This window comes from Phaenicophaeus curvirostris, chromosome 2, assembly GCF_032191515.1.
Source record: "Phaenicophaeus curvirostris isolate KB17595 chromosome 2, BPBGC_Pcur_1.0, whole genome shotgun sequence".
NCBI lineage: Eukaryota > Metazoa > Chordata > Aves > Cuculiformes > Cuculidae > Phaenicophaeus > Phaenicophaeus curvirostris.
The window spans coordinates 8,742,651-8,763,528 of NC_091393.1; the positions used below are offsets into that span (position 1 = coordinate 8,742,651).

Below are 20,878 nucleotides of genomic sequence, written 5' to 3' on the forward strand. Positions count from 1 at the left end.
GAGGGGCGCGCGGCGCCGAGCCCCCCGCGGGCGCCATGAGCCGGGCGGGCAGCAGGCTGCCGGAGCAGGGCGGGGAGGGGGACGGCGAGGAGGAGGAGGAGGAAGAGGACGAAGAGGAGGAGGAGATCGTGGGCTTGGCGGGGTACGGCGAGGGGGCCGAGTCCTTCTCGGACGGGGACGCGGAGAGCGGCGGCGATGAGGCGTGTGAGTGCGGGGCCCGGCGGGGCGGGGGGCGTGGGGGGGAGTGAGGGGCGGGGTGAGGGCGGCCCCGTGTGAGGGGGTATTGAGGGGGGCGAGGGGATATTGGGGTGGGGATGAGGGGCAGGAGATATAGGGGGGCGAGGAGGTATTGGGGGGGCAGGGTACGGGGTGAGGACAGCCCCGTGTGAGGGGAGACATGGGGGGGACGAGGGGGGATGAGGGGCGGTGGGATATGGGGGGTCGAGGGTTAGGGGAACGTGGGGGGCTAGGGGTTATTGGGGGGGCGAGGGACAGGGGGATATGGGGGGTGAGGGGATATAGGGCGGGCGGGGCGATATCGGGGGGCTGAGGGCATATTGGGGGGAGACGGGGGGGCTGAAGGGATATTGAGGGGGACGACGGGGGGGAGGTGATGTGCGAGGGGAGGTGATGTGCGAGGGGACGTGGGAGGGGGGAGGACGAGGTGCGGGCAGCCCCATGTGCCGGGAGATGAAGGGGGTGAGGTGCGAGGCGGGGCCAGCCCCGTGTGCCGGGAGATGCGGGGCAGAGTGGGGTCGAGATGCAAAGGAGAGGCGGCCCCGTGTGCGGGGAGGTGCCAGGCGCGGGGAGGGGGGGTTCGAGGTGGGGGCAGCCCCGTGAGCGGGTGTGCGGGGCGGGGAGGGTGGCGGGCAGGCCAGTGGCACCGCCGAGGGGCTGAGCTTTGGCTGCCCGGAGATACGGGGCATGGTGTGAAAGGAGAACGGTGTGGGGAAGGAGAGGTGTCCGGAGGGAGGGCAGGCCTGGCTGGGGACACAGATCATAGAATAGTTTAGGTTGGAAGGGACCTTAAAGATCATCCAGTTCCACCCCCCCTGCCATAGGCAGGGACACCTCCCACCAGACCAGGCTGCCTAAGGCCCCATCCAACCTGGCCCTGAACACCTCCAGGGGTGGGGCAGCCACAGCTTCCCTGGGCAACCTGTGCCAGTGCCTCACCACCCTCATTCTTCCTTATGTCTAGTCTAAATCTGCTCTTCTTCAGTTTATAGCCATTGCCCCTCATCCTATCACTCCATGCCTCTGTAAACAGTCCCTCCCCAGCTTTCTTGTAGCCCTTTCAGGTATTGGAAGGTCTCTATAGGATCTCCTTGGAGCCTTCTCTTCTCCAGGCTGAACAAGCCCAACTCTCTAAGCCTGTTCTCGTATGGGGGTGCTCCAGCCCTCTGATCATCTTTGTAGCCCTCCTCCATCCACATGGATGTTGAGAGGCCGGACTGAGAGGGGATGCTGCAGGGTGACAGTAGAAGGAGGTAGGATGGGGACGGGGAGCTCGCCGGGTGCTACCGTGGGGTCAGAGAAAGAGGGGAGCTGTAAGGCAGGAGCAGGGCAAGGATTGACAGGTAGCGGGAAGGGTTGGGAGAGTGGGATCGCTGACAAAGTGGTGGATTAATCTCCTTTCAGTATTTTCTATATCTGAGCTGAGAGTTATTAGTTGTTAGTGACCACAGCCTGGTGATGTGACTTGAGTGTGCTGGGGAGGTGGGGGGTTGGGTGTCAGGCTATAAAAAGGCAGCAGTGACACGCAGCTCTTGTGTCTGGGGCTGATCTGCAGCTGTGAATGTCAGTCCCCACAGCGGCAGGCTCTGCTAAATATCTGTTGTCCATGCGTCTGTGCATATGAGGACCCACGTTACTCACTGCGTATCTGTGTCAGTATGGATGGTGTTGCTAGGAAGGACAGCTTACCAGGAAAAGCAGCCTCATTGAGTAAAAAGAGGCAATGCCAGCTCAGAGCCTGTTGCTTTCATTCAGAGCCTGAATTCATTCTTCTGAGACCAATTTCACAAAGGAGCTTGGAGAATTTTCAGTATCTCAGGTGAAAAAAAAAAATTGCATTTTAAAAAGGCATAATAAAAGGCTACATGTTTTGAGGCTACTTTGATTATTGGCATGCAGAACTCTTCTCCTTTAAAGGCCCAGTCCTACAGGCTGCCATGGGAGGCATTGTATTGACTAATGCCTTTTGAGGGAGAAAGGGAAGGTCAGTACTTTGGGTGAAAGCCTGTGGGCATGCTAGGATGGAAGAGCTGTAGCTGGGAATAATTAGTCTTATTTGAAATTAGTGAAAAACTGCCTTTATTTTGATGCAAAGAGGATATGTGTTAGCAGATTTCTTTGGTGCTAAACTAATTTAGCATTTTCTGTAGAGAAGTAGTTCATATTCTGTCCTCAGAGGAATTTATTAGGATATTTTTCAATAGGAACTTCATTAGACTACTAAATATTTCTACTGCAATTTCATTCAGACTAGAATATTATACTTAGGAGAAATAAACCTTTACATCATGAATAGCAGGAGAAGATAGTCCTTGCGGGGGATTTTTTTACGCGGGATTAAAGCAAGAGGCTGTTTTTAACAGTCCGGATCCCCAGGATTTCTGTTTCATTCTCAGTTCTCTGGAGAAAGAGGCATAGAGCATCTGTAATGGAGGAAGCTGGGATTTGTGTCTGTGTTTCGTGTACGTAATACTGGGCTGCAGGACAAGGGGCTTCCTTTTCCCAGTTCTTGTCCTCCCTCTTCCTGGTTCTGAACAGTAAGTAGTTCAAAGTTCAGTGTCGTAGCCTCCGCTTTTCTACAAAGAATGTAAAGGGCAGTATAAGAAGAACAGCTTCAGTGTAGAACTGTTGAAAGTGAAGGGAGAAGCCAGGCTTAAAAATAAAACATAATTTGTGCTTGTTAGGGATATGGAGATTTCAACACTTCATACCAGTCATCTCTCACTCCATACTGGAGACTAGACTCGGAAGCTTCTTGCCTTATGGATGGTAACAAGGGCAAATTAATTTCTTTTAGCTTGACATCACTTGAGGAGATGAACTGCACTGCTTTGTTTGCATGTTTGTTAACTGTTGAAGGCTACAAATACGCCTTCCAATGTGGCATCCCTGTCACGCGCCTGTGAAGCACTGGTAGTCATCTGCCTGGACAATTAATTGCAATTGATGTGGAATGCAGGATGGGCTTCATAGACTATTTTAGTTACCAATTAATATCTCCTAATAAGATAAAGGAGATGTTGGAGTATTTGTGGTGCATCCTGGTGAGACAGGTCAGGGCTTCTACATGCCGTTCTTGAGTAACTCCTCGGAGCTGGGCCCTTCTGCGTATTGCAACGCATACAAATTGCGCTCCGTAAGCAAGTACACAACTGCAGTTACAGAAATTTTGTAAGTAATTGAGAACTTCTCTGTGGAGCAAGTGCTTTTGTGTTTAAGTGTAATTTGTGAATACTACAAAGGATACAGCCTGTAAACGGCATGATTTCTATTCTTTATGGGTGCTTAGAAAAGTTGAAATATGGAAGACTGTTGATATGTATTAGAAACTGGCATTTTATAACATTTACCTTTGCTAAAGTGAATGAAGCAGATGTGTGGCATCTCCCAACAGGGAAAAAATCTCTTTCCCGTTACAGAATGGAGAAGAGTTTGGTGGTTCTCTTAGGCGTATTATGGTCTCACTCAGTAACCTAGTCTGGGAAGTTGCAGTGATACATCTACTGGCATTTCTGTGGCAAATTAAAGAAGGAGTTGTCATGTACTCTGCAAAGGAATGTGGGCAGGCAGCACATCGTCCAATTCCTTTACATATAAGGTAATGTCTTAACTCTCTCTCAGAGGAAAGTGCTGGAGCAGCCATGCTATCTAGTCAGGTTTGGATGATACTCATTTACATTTCCCTGTCTTTGAACTGGCAGGATTTCAAAAGCTGAAGAACAGTCTTACTAGCAGAAGAGCTAGGGTTCCTTCTTCTCATTGGTAACTCTTGTTTGCACTTGCAACTGTTGGTTTTGGGGTTTTTTTTGTATGGCTTTAATATAAACCAGTATCCTTCTGGTAGGTATTACAGTGTGTAGAAATCTGTCAGCCTGGAATAATTTAATAAAACAATGTAAAACCTTAATTACTTAAATTATTATTTTAGATACATGTAAGTTTTTAGCCTATTTCTTAAAGAAAAAGGAGTTATATGTGTAGCCTTTCTTCTGCTTGTCTCATCACCAGTCAAAACTTTGGAATCTGCCATCTATCTTCACACAAATTTGGACAAAAGACATATCAAAGTTGATAAAGTTCCCACAAGCTTGATTAAAACTGGCATTCAGAAGAGAGGAGAGACTCGAATAAAGTATCCTTAAAGGGACAGACTAGCAGATATGTGTATTCACTGTGGCAGCAGCTGGGAAAGCTGTGTACACCTCTGCGTGGCCTGGCCAACTGTTCAGCTCCAGATCAGCCACAGCATGTTGTGTGTGTTATTTGGAGAATATGTCACAAGACCTGCAGGGGGAAGTTGGTGTTTCTGTGGTGGGGAGAGGAAGAGGAGACAAAGTGCAAATCCCTAGCAAATTAGACTTTGTAAGTTCTTTTGCATACAGAGCAAGTGGGAGTTTTCTTAATTTTTTTGAAACACGCAGTAAAGCCTCAACCAGAAGACTTTTTTCATATGCCTTTATAAAGTATTTTATTCAAACTACTTCTTGTAAAGCTTTGAATAAATAGTTTTCCCTTTTGATGGCTGAAATGCAAATTGCATGATGTATGGATGCATGCATGTTAATGAAGCTATGACTATACATTTAGCAGCTGTAGAAAATATGTATGTTAGAGAAGAGAGTGGGGTGGAGGAAACACCATTAACCTCCATATCTTTGATTTGCTTTATTGACAAGACTGAACTCCCAAAACATAGAATATTGTGACGTGGTCCTAGAGCAGAGGTTTATTATTCCTCTATAGATGAGAAGTATTGTAGTTACACGTTTCTGGAAGTCACGGGAGGGTACTGTCACTGTTCAGGTTGACAGGAAGAGGAGAGCAGCGCATTCATTGCTGTTCATTACTTTCTAAATTTGTTGTCTGTGGATCAGCAGAAGCTGGGCATGGCTGTGTTTGTGGGATGAGATTCTTACAGAGTTACCCATCACTGTTCTCCTTGAAGGGGTTTCATCTGTGCACTGCTTCAGCCTGACAGTGTTCTATGTGTGATAATTAACAAGAGCACAGTAAGTGATAATACCTGTCAAAGCCTTTCAAATGTATTTAAAATAGGTAGGATCCCACAGATTGTTAGTTTTCAGTGCTTGTCACACGGGCCCACACCAAGTGGTATAACCGCTCACGAGCCAGTAGGTGGTGCCAGGGGGATGTTTCATGCCAACACTGCAAGACCTTCCGTTAGGAAGCTTTAATTCTCTTAATCCTCCTGAAGCCCAGGAGGCACAAACATATGTGAACAAGGCTCTGTGCCCTCCTGGCAGGCACATCCTGATCTTGTGTTTCTGAAAGCTGTGAGTGAGGCTTGAGGAACACAAGAGGATTGATGTGATCACCACACCGCGTGCAAAACATTCTCTGAGGCAAAGGATTTCTTAAAGCTTTGCATGTTTTTTAGCCCATAAAGCTGTATAATCAATTGACAGGTTTAAACTGTTGTTGCTGAGGTTTCTTGGTTTGAATTTTCGTACTTCTGGAGTAAAGTTGATCACGTAAGGTATGCAGGGCATATGCAAGGAGGATGTGTGTGAACAAATGTGTGCTGGTTTTCTGCAAGTCAAAATTTGTCCCCACAGAAAAAGATAAAGAAACACAATTATGTTTTACTCTGAATTATGTTGAATAGTCTACCTCAGTGGGTGGAAGAAGGTCTGCCTGACAGCTAGTGTGCTCAGCCTGTTGTCTGATCATTGTTTGAAACCTGACTACTGTGTGCTGGGGGCTTTGCCTTGCAGATTTAGTCTCAACAGCTCAGGTTTTTTTGCATTGCATGTGTTTGATGCTGCAGACAGGATATCACAGAGGTGTTTGAAAGCTTTTTACATCTACGTGCAGTATGGTTTTTAGTTCGGACATTTCAAATTTATAGCCTGACTAAACACAATAATTGAGACTGTTGTAGCTGTTTTGATTATAGATACCTGAAACTAAAGTTGATGTTTTACAGGTATGGATAGCTGTACGTTCAGGTCCTTACAGATGAAACAGTATAGATTGCTCCCATAGCTACCTTTATGCTAATATAACTGCATTAGCACTAGAAAATGCTCTGATTTAGTAGTATCCGTTTCAAACTGGGGTAGGTAACACAATGAAATGACTGTATTCCGAGACCTTTGTTTTGCAGATAGGCAACAGATATGCTGTGATCTTATTTATTGGATTTACAGATTGTAACACAAATTACTCAATAGCGGGTGAAATCCTAACTGCCTTAGAAAAAGTACTCCTTTTGAGCTCAGTACTGTGTTGTAAGTCCCAACATAGAGTAATTGTTTGCCTGCTGAATTATACTCTTCCTATAGCTTGTCGTTTGTGTGATTTCATTTATTTATTTATTTAATTCAGAGGAAGGAAGCCTTAGGGAGATCACACAGTTGTAGCTAACACAAACATATTTTCTTCCAGCAGTGTGATGTAGCTGTCAGCTGACAATGGTATTTGATAACAGATGATATTCTTTTAAAGTTGGGTTAGAATGTATGTGGAATAGTATTAATTAGAGTAAAATTAGGTATTTTAGGATGTCTGTGTGTGATATATTCGCATACAAGTTGAACAATCAAACATTCCATAGTTTGTGTTACAGGTAAGAAGTAGATTTTCTTATAGTATAGCCTAAGGGGCAAATAATTCAATTTAAAATGGTTGTAGCACTGCTCCCTAAGCTTTAAATTGGTAACATAAATCCAAGTAAAATTGTCATGAAAATAAATGTCAAATGCATGTTATCTGGCAGTTATTAATTATATTGCCATAGTATACTATTTTTCTTCTTTTGTGATTTTATTCAGTTTTGGATTTCAATGATCCCTTCAGTACTGAAGTTAAACCAAGGATCCTGCTCATGGGATTGAGAAGAAGTGGGAAGTCTTCCATTCAGAAAGTTGTCTTTCATAAAATGTCTCCGAATGAGACTCTCTTCTTGGAGAGCACAAACAAGATCTGCAGAGAGGATGTTTCCAACAGCTCCTTTGTCAACTTTCAGATATGGGATTTTCCTGGGCAAATTGACTTCTTTGACCCTACGTTTGACTACGAGATGATTTTCAGAGGCACTGGAGCGCTGATATTCGTTATTGATTCTCAGGTAAAAATAGGGGATTAAGCTACATTTTTCTTTTCCTTCTTCAGCAATAGACAAACGGGTTGAAAAGCACAGATTTTTTTTCAAAGCAAATAAATTAACTTCCATCAAACGCACATTAAAAGGTAGTCTTTTTAAAACTTGAAGAGCTGCTTGGTTATTTTTAATCACTCTCTGCAGTATGTTGAAAAGTTAACTAATTTGCTTTAACGTCGCAAGGTTCTTGCTCAGACTCCTAAGTGCTGACAGCATGAGATTAGTGCACGTGCTGAATGTAGGCTCAGCCTTCTGCTTATAAGAAATAACAAAATTAAGCTGTAGCATTATCTAAAAATAAGTGTCATAAAATTTTGTATATATTTTTGAGAACTTTGCAGCAGGTGTAGCTTCTCTTTTTCTATCATTAGGATGATTATATGGAAGCATTAGCTCGGCTGCATCTTACTGTGACCAGAGCCTATAAAGTGAATCCGGATATCAACTTTGAAATCTTCATCCATAAAGTGGATGGTTTATCTGATGACCACAAGATTGAAACACAAAGAGATATTCACCAGAGGGCAAATGATGACCTCGCAGATGCTGGATTGGAGAAAATTCACCTCAGGTGAGAAAAGCTACTGCAGAGAATCCTGAAGAGGAGAGCAGCTTATTTGACAAGTTGCCATTTTCTTGAAGTAGCATTTTTCTCTTGAAGCAGCAGGCAACAAGGTTTTGATCCATGAAGGAAAAGGATAATCAGAGACCTTGCTTTTCACCTGAGCCAAACAAAGTGTCTGATTTCTGGTTTTTGTCTTGGAGGGAAAGATGGAGGTGAGAAGTGCTTAAAAACAGATGACAGATACCAGTTCTGCCAAGTTTTGCTGCAGCCACTGTCTTGAATTAAGTTGCTTGGACAGTGGCAGCAACCAGTAATGTGTGTGCTACCTATATTGCTTTTTGCCTTCTTTGAAACTTCTCTGCCTCATAGTCCCCTCCCAATCACCAGTTTTCATGGTTGCAGGCTGCTTGGAGCCACATGGGAAGACACGTGCTGTATCTTTGCTTTTTTGACAGACATAAGGCAGATTTTTCTAGGAAATAATGAAAAATAGTGGGTTTCCACAGACTGGAAACTAGAGAACATCAAGTTGTCATGGCTTTCTTGGCATGTAAAGTACAAATATATTAAAAAGGGAGACCTGCTCCATGAACAGGACAGGTCTTTAGAGCTCTTAACAACTTGACTGCATTATTGCATAGATAAATGAGTCCACAGCTTTCAAAAAGTCTCAACAGACATAGCAATATTTTCCTAGGAATACTAAGGTGGGAATTACAGCATGAAGTTCTACGTTGAGGTCCAGTTTTCAGTGTCTAGAGGTATAGAAATAAAGTCCTATGCTTCAATCGTAACATGACTTTTGATCACAAGGGATGATTGCATAAGTGTAGGCACTTACTGTTTGAAAATATTTCATTTCACTCATATTATGAAAGGTACATTGTGTTCAGTGTGTGGCTAAAAGGAAAATATGGTGACATTTTTTTCCAGCTTTTATCTGACAAGCATATATGATCATTCTATATTTGAAGCATTTAGCAAAGTGGTACAGAAACTGATTCCACAGCTCCCAACACTGGAAAACCTGCTTAACATCTTTATTTCAGTAAGTACTTGTTATATTTTGTCTCTAGATCCAGCTCTGTCCAACATGCATGTTCAGATACTGCGTTACCTGCCTTCTGAGAGATTATGAGCAATGTGAACTCTCGGAGAAATTATCAGAACTTAGTTGAAATGCGCCCACATGCAGCTTGGCCTCACCTCCGTGTCTGTTACTCAGCTGCTGAGATACTCACAGTATTTCCTGAACCACATAAAGTGGGTTAGCAGCAATCACTTTTCTGCTTATATGTGACTCTGAATGTTGCAAAGGTCTGTGCTGCATGCATTTGTTTTAGTGGTACTTAAAATCTTTGTAAATAAATTCCTAAGGTAACATCATCTGCTCTGACCTCTGATGTAGAGCTTCCAAGAATTAATTCTGCTTTGTATCGTTAACCTGCTTAAGAAAAAAAAAAATCTCGAACTTCTTAGAGATAGAGTCTATCACAACTTTCACAGCTTTCATAGTCACTCTTAAGGCCGAGTAGAGAGCTTTGTATATCTAGTGGCTTGTTACTGCTGTGGAGATAATTGCTTGCTCCACTGTTTGTGTATGTGTGGTCCCTTTGTCTCTGTACTGGTTCTGGCACTTGCCTGTTCCTTCATAGAGTCACTATGACGCACACTAGTGTATTGTTTAATTTAGTTAAAAGCAGGTAATGGAGGAGTCCAACATCCTCTTGTTTTGGTACAAGATAAAAGATGGGAATGTGTGGCCATGTGCAAAGGGGATCACAGTGAGTAGGTTGTGCAAAGGGGGAACTCACTGTTTTAGTAGTCACTAAGGCAGGTCATGGTGGCTTCTGAAGCTGCACCCTTTCTCACCTTGCATCCAGCATTAGTTTTTCTAAGCAAGGTATTTTGTTGTGACTTTTTGTGACTTTTGAAGTAATCCAGTTATTTAATATCATTCAACAGCCTGCAAGATAAAATTAGACTTCACAGTTTCTCAGTGTAGGGTGTGAAAATGGAGAGAGAAAAAAGTTGGATGAGTTGCTGAAAGGGAGAGCTAGGATTAGAGACAGGTTTTTCCACAACTTACTCTCTTCCTATTGAGCAACAAATGATGCTATTTCATGGTGAATGGTTTGTTACCAAGCTCTGTTTCTGCCAAAATGCCTGGACGTTATCTCAGTTATCATCCAATCTCCACTTAGGGCAGAAACATAATGAAGTGGTGGTTATGGACTGCTCCACTGTCTTTAAGAGAAGGCAGTTTGAGTGATAGTCCTTGTGCCAGAGTCACCACAGTTACTGGTATTGTGATTCAGATCTCTCTATGGGCTCTCCTCGCTGTTTGAAGTTGGTGAGGAATTTTTACCGAACCACTGAATGAATTAAGTATGAGCTGCTTCCTGAACAACTGATGACAGTTACACATGTCTCTGAAACACTAACAAGGCAGCTCCAATAATATGTAGAATATTACATGTAGTTGTAAGGAAGAACAAGCTGAAGTCCAGAAAGGAAAGAGAGATTCACTGTTTTCCCTCTTCTGTAGGGCAAGCAGTCTCGGAGTGTTTCTTAGATCCCACTAGAGCAAAATGCAGTTTGTTAATGACTTACAGCAATGTACTGCAGTGTCTCTGTATTCTCAGCCTGCTTGCTGTGTGGTTTTACGAGTATCTTCTGCTTGTAGACAAGAGACTCGGAATGACCCTATTTGCAACCACAGGAAGCCTAAACATCATTCTCCAGCATAGAATTAGTTAGTGGGTGCCTCTTTGCTTTAGCAACTTAGTGACAACAAATCTTGAGATAGATTCTGGTCCTGCCTTCCCTAAGGAAGCCGGTGTGCTGGGTATCAAAGTGTGGGTGTATTGGTGTTCTAGTTTGGGTTTTCAGCAATGTTCATGAGGATTTGCTTTCATTTATGCCATGACTTTCAACATGATGATGATTACAAAGATAGACCTGTGATCACTCTGAAGTTCAAAGCAGGTTTTTGCCTACTTCAGTGCCACAGTGTGTTAGCTTGTACATTTGAGGAAACATCAGAGTGTTAATAGTGCTTCTGTGTTCTTTAACGTAACTGATAGTGAAACATATAATAACAGTTGGTTTGGCATTCAAAACCCGTGTAAGTCTTGCCTGACTAACACTCTGTCTGGCTTTAGTTACTGTGGCCTTAGCAAGCAATCAAGTTGTGTGACACAGGAATGTGAATTTTAGGGTTGTTGGGGCTACTTGAGGGTTCTCAAACAGTGAATGTTAAAAACAAACACTAATTTATGGTAAAAATTAATCATAGAATCACCAAGTTGGAAAAGACCCATCGGATCATTGAGTCCAACTATTCCTATCAAATACTAAACCAAATACCATTTTGTTTATTTAATGATGTAAACTTTATAATCTATAAATTCAAATGTAGCGTTTAAAATTACAGTTCATTAACTAAATCTGCTGTTTGCCACAAGACCTGTCTAAATAACTGGCCAAAATTAATTCCTAACTGTGAGAGGTGATATCATGCAAGTTCTTTGAAGAAGGGAAAAGATAGTCCCATTTACCTTACTTAACCTAGGAGTTGGAGCAATAGTAACAGTTCTACTGAAAACATACCATTTAAATAATGGAAACTGCTTTCTGCTTTATCAAACCCCATATAGTTGAGAAACGTCGTTTGAATTTAAACTACTTCATATTTTTTACATTTCCAAAGTAAAATCTCATATATTCATTGCAGAAGATTTTTTTGCAATGATTCTCTAGGTTCCAATTAGCCATGAAATACTCCTGTATCAATCCAGAGTGTCTGATAGAGCCTCTAGTGCATATTGCATCTTCTTTCCAGACTGTAGGGTTGTGTCAGAGATGACTGTTGCTTATTCTGGTCCTGCTGTTACTGACATCAATGGCAGCATTTCATTCAGTTGCATAAGGCAGCTGCTGGCCTTTGTTTCTCTAACGAGGAGCCCTCCTGCTTTGGTAATGAAACCAGCTGATTTCTTATTGTCATTTTCCCTGACTGAACATTAATGATAAGATGTCTCTTTGAATAGTGTTTTGTATCAACTGTTTTCTGATTTTTTTTTTTAACGACTTGTAATTATTGTTTGTATTTTATTTTTCCTTGAGCAAAACATCACAAACATTCTGGCAAGTCCATTACTTTTTCAGTCAAAGTTCTACTAAGAATGCTGGCAAATGAATCTATGAAGTCATGTGTGTATAATTTAGTAAGTTGCTACTCCTGGCAGTCCATCCCACCATTTCACTGAGTTTTCTGGCACCGTATGAAGTTGGACAGAAGCAAATATGTGCCAGCTTCTCAGCAGCTCCTACCACGATGCATTAGTTTCAACTGAAAACAGGCATGGTTTAAAATAATACACTAAGCTCTGCCCTTACCAGCAGGTATAACTGCTGACATAGCAAACATCTCAAGATGAAAACCTTTTAAACTGTCACTGCAGTTACAGGCAGGCTGCAGCAGCCAGAGTTCCAAGATCGAAAAAACACCTCATTGTTAAGTGTTATTATGTCATAGAATCATTAGAGTGGAAAAGACAATCAGCTCCAACCGTACCTGTCTACTACTAAGTCATGTCCCCAAGGACCTCATCTACCTGCCTTTTAAAAATCTCCAGGGATGGTGACTCAACCACCTCCCTGGGCAGCCTCTGCCAGTGCTTGATAGCGTCACTGGCATATTAGTAAGTTAAGGCACATCTTGTCTGTACAGCTGAAATTATCACTATGTCTCTCTTTATATAATATAAAATTTTGTAATCAGCTCCTCCTGAGTGACACTGTAGGGCTCAAATTCCAACTTATTTTGTCTAAAATGACTGGTATTATATTTTCAAGTATGTATTTTGACAATGAATTACGGTGATATTCTAATATGATATTTACAGGTGAATCTTGTGATTAATCTTATTTCACAGCAGCTGTTGAAGTATGAGAGGTGCTGTCAGAATTATTTAAAAATTAGAATTACAGAACTGTTGTGTGGCCAGAATGTGCATATATATATCTGTTTTTGTTCTTAGTTCCCAAACAATGTGGATTCTTAGTCATGTAGACTGAAAGGGACCATTAGAATCATCATGAAATGGTTTAGATTGGAAGGGACCTTAAAGGTCATCCGGTTCCAACCCCCCTGCCATGGGCAGGGACACCTCCCACTAGATCAGGCTGCCCAAGGCCCCACCCAGCCTGGCCTTGAACACCTCCAGGGATGGGGCAGCCACAGCTTCCCTGGGCAACCTGTGCCAGGGCCTCACCACCCTCATTGGTAAGAAATCCCTCCTTATGTCTAGTCTAAATCTGCCCCTCTTCAGTTTATAGCCATTGCCCCTAGTCCTGTCACTGTGTGCTTTTGTAAAAACTCCCTCCCCAGCTTCCTTGTAGGCCCCCTTCAGGTACTGGAATTTTTTTCTCAGGAGACCTTATAGTGACCTTCCAGTACCTAACTCAGAGGTTAACTTCTGCTCAGAATCAGGCCAGTTAGAGCAGGTTGCTCATGGCTGAGTCCAGTCTGGCTTTGTGCATCTCCAGGGATGGAAACTCTACAACCTTTCAGGTCAGCTTGTTCCCAGGGCTTGCTCACTTTCATGCTAAACCTTTCTTGTATCAAATCAGAATTACAGCTTGTGCCTTTTGACTCTTGTTCTTCAACACTGCTGCTCTGAGAAGAGTTTGGCTCTGTCTCCTATGCACCCTTACATTAAGTATTGTTAGGAAGCAATGAGCCTTGTCTTCTTCAGGCTGAATAAACCCAGTTTTCTGAGACTTTCCTTGTACATCCTGTCCTTCAACCCATGTACTTAAGGTATCCACAGTGAATACTTTTTTTTTTAATAAGTCTTTTATTAATGAATTCCCAAAATGTGCTGCTTGGAGTCTCTTATGTAACAAAATGCAAGAAATTGACCTGTATCCTCTTGTCATTATTGATGCCTGTTTCCGGCCTTAGTTGGATGTGTAATGGTATCAGAATTAAGCCTCTTTAGAAGAAGAAATTTCTTAGAAGGAAATCCTCAAAATATTGATGGCCATTGTTCAATAGCATAACTAAGGTTGAAATTTTTCTGCATATTTCAGGAAATTGGGTAAGTGGGAGGGTCACTGATCTCTTAGCTCTGTTAAATAGTTGACTTGGGAAAGGAAGATGAAAAAAGGAAAAACTCTTAACTACAAATGAAGCTATTAAAACTTCTTAGGCTTTTTCACTGTGTGTTTTGGTCATTACAAAACTGCTGTGGCAGCAGTCTCAAACCATATTAAAAGCGGGAGCCCATATATTGAGGAACTTTGGTTTTATAGGAGAAAGCTGCTGGTCTTCCTTTGTAGGTGGATTCTGAAGCATATTTTATAGCTTGAGCTTTAGCAATACTGGGAAATTGGCCTCTGTGTTAATGCTGGGACAGCTGCCCAGGTACAATCCCTTGGTATCAGCAAGCAAACTACTATTTTCAGTTAAACAGTACACATTTTTCCTCTTTGCTTCCTGGCTGTGGGGGGTGGGGAAGAGGTTTATGGCAGTTTAACTTTTCTACATGAAGCATATGAGCTAGCATTGCTGGCTAGCCTCCGATAGCTGCAAATATGATACACCTCCAGTATGGAGGGAGTCTTAATCAGCTTGGCAGGATGACAGGATCATAGCTGTCATCACATTAGCAAGCCTTAGCGTTATAAACATGGCTTTAACCACCAGTGCTACGTGCAAACTGAAAGAGCACCATCAAAACACTGTTTTTTCTCCTGTAATCCTAAAAGATGTTCCAAGGAACCAGACAGTGAAAGAGCTACATGCCCCAATGAGACAATTTTTCCATTTCCTTGAGACATCAGTTCTGAACACTACTGCCTTCTTTATCCACCAACTTTTTCTTTTCCTTGTTTCCACTTTCTTTCATGTCCAGCTAGAGTAACTTTAAATTACAGCCCTCTTCTTGTGTCCATTGTTACAATCAAAAACCCAGAAGGTTGAGCTTGGAAGATTTACACACACACATACCCCCCCACCATTTTTCCACTGAAAATAAATGTATTCTCTCTAGCAGTTTTCCAGAGACAGGAATTCTGTGAGTCTAACTTGGTGTTATGTCTGATCAAAGGCAGAAACAGTTTAAGGTCTGTAATCATGAAGGTATGCTACGATATGACAGTGCTGTATATACAGTTCTTTCAAAATGAGCTTATTGCAGTTTAGCTTCCACTTTTTCAGCGTACTTTTTTGTGTAACGGGCACATAGGGGATTAAAAAAGCTTAGTATTAATTTGAAGACGTGGCTTCTGTTTAATTTTTCTTTCTTTTTTTTTCTTAAATAGAACTCTGGAATTGAAAAAGCATTTTTATTTGATGTAGTCAGTAAGATTTATATTGCAACGGACAGTACTCCAGTGGATATGCAAACTTATGAGCTCTGCTGTGATATGATAGATGTTGTGATTGACATTTCTTGTATATATGGGTAAGTAAATTGTTAATGTTTTTCATAAAACTGTGTACCTAAAATCTGAATGACCTCAAAATTAGAATGATGTGGGTATAAATAATAGTGAGAATATGTAATTTGCCACAGTAATTTTTCAGGATAGGGGAGATGGAGGAAATAGCAAGCTTCTGAGGTACAGATCCACTGCCAGCAACAAGCACTGTTCCTTGCCCAGCTGTTTTGTGAACACCTTTGTCTTTTTATGCTAACAGTTTTATGTGGAGGGAAGAGTGGGAAGTAACCAACCTGAAATAAAAGGAGACATTATCTTTATTTCCGCAGAGACAAATTCAACAGAAGTATGCCTCCCATTCAAAAATATAGTGAGGCCATTTTTCAGTTTTGTTTGCTTAAATAGCTAGTGGCCTCAGGAGAGAGCTGCTACACTCTTGCTTCATTTCTCTCTTCATCCTCTATTCCGTACATGAGCTTAGTGAAAAAAAGTTTCCTTCCCTCGTACCTTAGGAACTGTCCGGGGTAGGATGTACGTATCCTTGCAAGTTGTGTTTTGGCCCTTGGCCAAATGTAATGCCAGCTATTTCTGGGAAAGGACGGAGCACATTAAGATGCATAGACTTGGATGCTAAAGCACAGCACGCTTAGCATGTGGTAATCTTTGGTAGCTTTGCATTCTGTTGCCCTTGGAGAGGATACGAGGGAGAATCCTGGTGCAGATATGCAATATGCATCAGGACTTCAAAATAACAACAAGTAGTTAATAGCTTTTTAAAATTTCTTAATTTTGTATATTCTACTGTGTTTCATATTTTGGAGTTGGCCACTTCAGTAACTGTACAAGAGCTTGTGTTTTACATATACAATAAAGGATGCTGATTCTGTGGCATTTTTGTTCATACAGAGAAAGATGCTGCTGTGTAGTTCGAAAGCCTATGCATTTAATTATGTAACTATAAAGAAGTGCATCACCACTTGTGGGCTCTCTATTCACAAAATGTCACTTTGCCACTGTCTGTGTACCCATGTAGCATTTATCACCAGAAATCAGCTTGCCATATTTTTAACTGTAGACTAAACACATGATATTACAATTAACTTCTTGTCCTCTGTTCTTGAGCAGCTGTGGAACTTGCTGCCTTAATGTATTGTTAATACTAATTGTTCTGGAGGATTCCGTCTTAACTACCCCTTTAACAAGATCTGTGTGTTTATTCAGGAATGAGGGTAAAATTACAAAGTACAGAACTTGATACAATTATCATCATGACACATCATCTGTGAAGAAGAAATGTCTTTTCATTATATAATGTTGCAAAATCCACCATCTCATGAGGAAAGTCTTATGATGGCTTAAACTATCAGTCAGCTGCCAGTGCTCGAGCAAGGTTACTGGATTTAGAATTATCAGTACAGACTTAGTCGTTCACATGTTTTAGATAAAGTCATAATATAGTGCATTGATTAAAAGAAAACATAACCTTGTGGTGAATGGTTGGTAACTAGCAGAGGAAAAAAATAAGGCTCTGGTTCGGGTACTTGGTAATCACATAGTCTGACTTCTAGCCCCAGATCTAAGATTTGGTGTGTCATTGGATAAATTATTTAATATTTATGTCATCTTAGTTTACATGTAGTTTGAAGAAGAATCTCCCTGAAAGGTTAAAATGAAAATTTCATTAAATTTGAAATTATCTGGTGAAAGAAACAATGTGGGAGTACTTTTGTTAGCTAACCTTGTGGCTCATCTTTTCTTTTCCGTTTGTTTGAATATTGCCCTTTAGGCTTAAAGATGATGGCACTGGAACCCCGTATGACAAAGAATCAATGGCAATCATAAAACTGAACAATACAACTGTTCTTTATTTAAAAGAGGTGACAAAATTCCTTGCTCTTGTTTGTTTTGTCAGAGAAGAAAGCTTTGAGAGAAAAGGTATTTTTCCCTCTTCTAGTATTGTGCTACTTTTTCCTTATATTAGCAAGTTAATGAATAAGTGTGGTTGTCATTAGCTGATAACAGTTTCTAGCTATATCTCAAATATTAAAGGTAAGTACAGCTTGTTAGAGCTTACATAACATGTTTAAAGGCATGAAGTGTCTGTGCTGGCATTAAGATAAGATGATATCATAAATGTGTTTGACAACTTTCTGATATGAACGTGTACAAAAGTTTACATGCAGTACAGTAAAGCTTCCATCTGCAACAGTAGAATGCGTTAGTTTATCTTGGCTAACACTGGTTTGTACCTGTTGGTACCAGTATGTGCATTTGGAAGAGCTTGAATGCCCTAACCAAAGGAAAATTATTGAAACTGGCTGATAGAAATATATTCTTGCTTTTCTTATCTCTGAAAAGACACTTTTGAAAAGCAGCATATTTAGGAACTAGGTGGCTTTCATATTTCACAGTTAAAGCACATAAAATTTCTTGGTTATCTCTCTGACCCTGGTCAAGGTCAGTACTGAAAGCTTAGTTCATGGTTGCTCTCTCACTGGCATGCTATTCACTGAGTTACCGGTCTTAGTGAAATCCCCAGAGACCAGAACTGTGCAGTGGAAGAGTGAGCCATCATCTGGGCTTGTGTCCATCCCTATCTTGTGATATTAATTCACCAGTCAGCGTTGGTGTGTTTTTGAATGCAGTGCTGTGTCTGCTGGGCTGTTTGACAGGCTATTTAACTTCTGTTGTACAGAACTTCAACTGCTGGAATTTCTCTTTCGTGCCCGTACAGCTTTTATCTATGACCATTAGATAAGGTCACTTTCTGTTTTTGTTGTAAGCATAAGAAGTGTTACTGTAAAGTACCTACTAACACTGTTTCAGAAAAGGCACCATAGGGGATAAACACCCTTTAGGGTTTGCCCACAACTGTCAGGTTGTTGTGTCTACACAGCTGAGGACACTTGGTGCTGTAGCCCCTGCTCTATAACAGTACAGTTCTGGTAATATAATGCAGATTAGCTTTTGGTGCCTGGTGACTTCCATGTAATATTTTGTCTGAACTCCAGGGAGAGGGAAAATAATTCCTGGGGAAAAAAATCAAAGTGTGGCTTTAAACCACTTAAATATGTATCATCTTGTTAGGGAAGCTGAAGTGGAAAACACTGCATTATTTGAGTTAAGAAAGCTTATGGCATTAACCTTGAATGAGGTCATAAGCTCAGTACCAAAATTCTAAAACTGTATTGCAGTATTACACAATTGTAGCATCCAGTAAGTCGTTTTATTGACTAGTGTGGCTTTACAGCTTTTCTGTGGGATCACATTCAGCCCACTCACATGGTGATGTTATCTGACAGTTATGTATGCGTGTAATCTGACAGCATGTCTGTTGTGTTAATTTTCAATTGCAACATTAAGATAAAGTATAGCTGGTTGTTATTTGGTAGTGTTTCTATCAAGTATCCAAGTAAGAGTTAATGCATTGTCAAAAAATGAAAACTCTTTGGTTATTAGGTGATACTTACTTTTATCATACTTATCCTGTAAAGCAAATATACAAAATTACACTATATTTTATGAAATATTTTTTTTCATAGGTTACTGCACACTTTTCCAAAGCTTTTTAAGTTAAAGCTTTGTTATCTGCCAATGAACTTTGCTTTCTTTCGAGACTAGTAAGTGTATTTGATATTGGACATAGTATGAAACTATAATGCTTGCTGAATTATTTGTGTTTGTCAAATGTGCTTTTGCTTAGCACAGGAAAAAATGCCTGGAAAATTCACTTATGACCTCCAGCGAGATAGTGTGATATTTCACTAGATTTAGAATATAAGCATTTTTTAAATTGGCTAATATGTATATTTGTCTTTATTAATATGGAAAATATTTCTGTCTTTAGGATTAATAGACTACAATTTCCATTGTTTTCGAAAAGCCATACAAGAAGTATTTGAAGTAAGAATGAAAGTAGTAAGATCTCGAAAACACCAAAGCCACATGCAAAAAAATAAAAGAGCCACTCCCAACGGGACACCAAGAATGCCATTGTAACCGAGGTTTTCTGGCCATGTGGCAAGCAAAGGTTTTGTGAAGTTGATGTGACTTCTGCATCTCATTGCACTGAGCGAAGAGGAAAACGAGTGGGACTGATGTATTATATGAATTTACGCTGAACATTCAGAAAGCACTGTTTAAATATTTTTATCTAATCAGTTTTTTCATATAGTGAGCACTTTGAGCAAAATGTTGTATATATAAGCATTGAGGTGAACACTTGTAAGAATTTTCTTAATATATGCTGTAAACCTTTTTCATGCCGTATTAAGGAAGAACAGCTGTGACAGAAATACTGGGTACATAATTTGCACTTTTTCATGTTTTCCTTGTGGAGTTGGACTTTGATAAACTTAGTTTTTATGGTGATTTTGATGCATGGTGTCAGGTAAAATGTATGCTGTAGTTTATTTACCTGCTGCAATCCAATTGGTTAGTAAACAATTAAGAAAACTTGGTACAATGCCTTTTAAAATTTGTGACAGCTAATACCCAACATTCATACAGATCTAATTTCATATATTTTTCAATTTGTAAACTGAAGAATAATTTTGAAGTATTACAGCAATAAGCACCTTACCAGAAATCACAACTGGTAGGTAAATATTAGCTTTTATAAAAACAGGCTTTTGGCCAAATTTCATCTGGAATTCTCCGTAACACTGGTCATGCCCTCTCTTTGGTCTGTTTTTATTATTTACCTCAGCATATACCACTAAAATACCTTTCTATAAAGACAGATGTTTTGTAAAATGGCTCTATGTTGCACTGATATTTTTATAAGGCTTCAGAGGAGGGTGTTGTACCTGAGAGGTTGAATTTACTGTGCTAAGTTTGTTTTGAGAGCCTGCAATCTACAGTTGGAGTGGAGAATCTATATGTATTTCTACCTTGGCATTCTGGTGTACTGATAGGAAGCCCTAAAGATGTGAGTGCTGGGTTCTGGTCCCTCGCTCTAATAAAGGTACCTCTGTGATTGAAATCAAGAAGAGATCATACAAATGAGGACTGGACAATCTACCTGCTGTAGTAATCAGGACATCACTATTTTTCATTTTAATATTGAATGTGGCCAGACTTGCCAGAGGATCAGCCAGGACAGCAGAGCACTCTCACACCTAAAAAGAAGTAAAACTTACTTTCAGCGTTCAGTATTTACTGGTTTTGTCTAATTGATGATATGAAATTATAGTTTCTAGTTGGAAGAGCAACGCTTTTATTTCTCCCTGTCGCGCCGCAAACTAGTTGCCTGCACAGTCCAGTGGTGGTGTCAGCAGCTCTTGGGAGTGGGAAGAGCTTGACCTGAATGGGAGGCAGGTTGCTGTGTAGCAGAAACAGGTAAGGGGAGCTGTACCTCACTCTCATATATCATGTATCTCATTATACTGGCTGTTAGGTAAATTATAACTAAAAAATGCATTTTCCATATATTTGACCTGAGTTCTATGCAGTCATACATACCCTTGTATTTAGAGATTTATCAGTTTATTGAACACAAT

The 20,878-nt window shown here is 40.9% G+C and overlaps 1 protein-coding gene across 3 annotated transcripts; it reads left to right on the plus strand.

Moving 5' to 3' along the window:
- Positions 1 to 16: 16 nt before the first annotated feature.
- RRAGD (Ras related GTP binding D) lies at positions 17 to 20,586 on the plus strand. 3 transcript variants are annotated; one of them, XM_069851283.1, is made up of 7 exons: positions 17 to 204; positions 7,032 to 7,327; positions 7,732 to 7,931; positions 8,859 to 8,973; positions 15,258 to 15,400; positions 17,164 to 17,312; positions 19,225 to 20,586. In XM_069851283.1, exons 1-7 carry the CDS (start codon positions 36 to 38, stop codon positions 19,374 to 19,376), a joined length of 1,224 nt encoding a protein of 407 aa, XP_069707384.1. In that variant the 5' UTR covers positions 17 to 35; the 3' UTR covers positions 19,377 to 20,586. The 3 variants fall into 3 exon arrangements, with proteins under 3 accessions (XP_069707384.1, XP_069707385.1, XP_069707386.1); XM_069851284.1 differs by lacking the exon at positions 17 to 204 and adding an exon at positions 3,697 to 3,835; XM_069851285.1 differs by lacking the exon at positions 17 to 204 and adding an exon at positions 5,230 to 5,246.
- The last annotated feature ends 292 nt before the right edge of the window (positions 20,587 to 20,878 follow it).

Coding starts and splice junctions, on each gene's coding strand:
- RRAGD (XM_069851283.1), top strand. CDS start 36: ATGAGCCGGGCGGGCAGCAGGCTGCCGGAGCAGGGCGGGGAGGGGGAC. Junction 205..7,031: donor GAGCGGCGGCGATGAGGCGT/GTGAGTGCGGGG, acceptor GATTTTATTCAG/TTTTGGATTTCAATGATCCC. Junction 8,974..15,257: donor TGCTTAACATCTTTATTTCA/GTAAGTACTTGT, acceptor TTTCTTAAATAG/AACTCTGGAATTGAAAAAGC.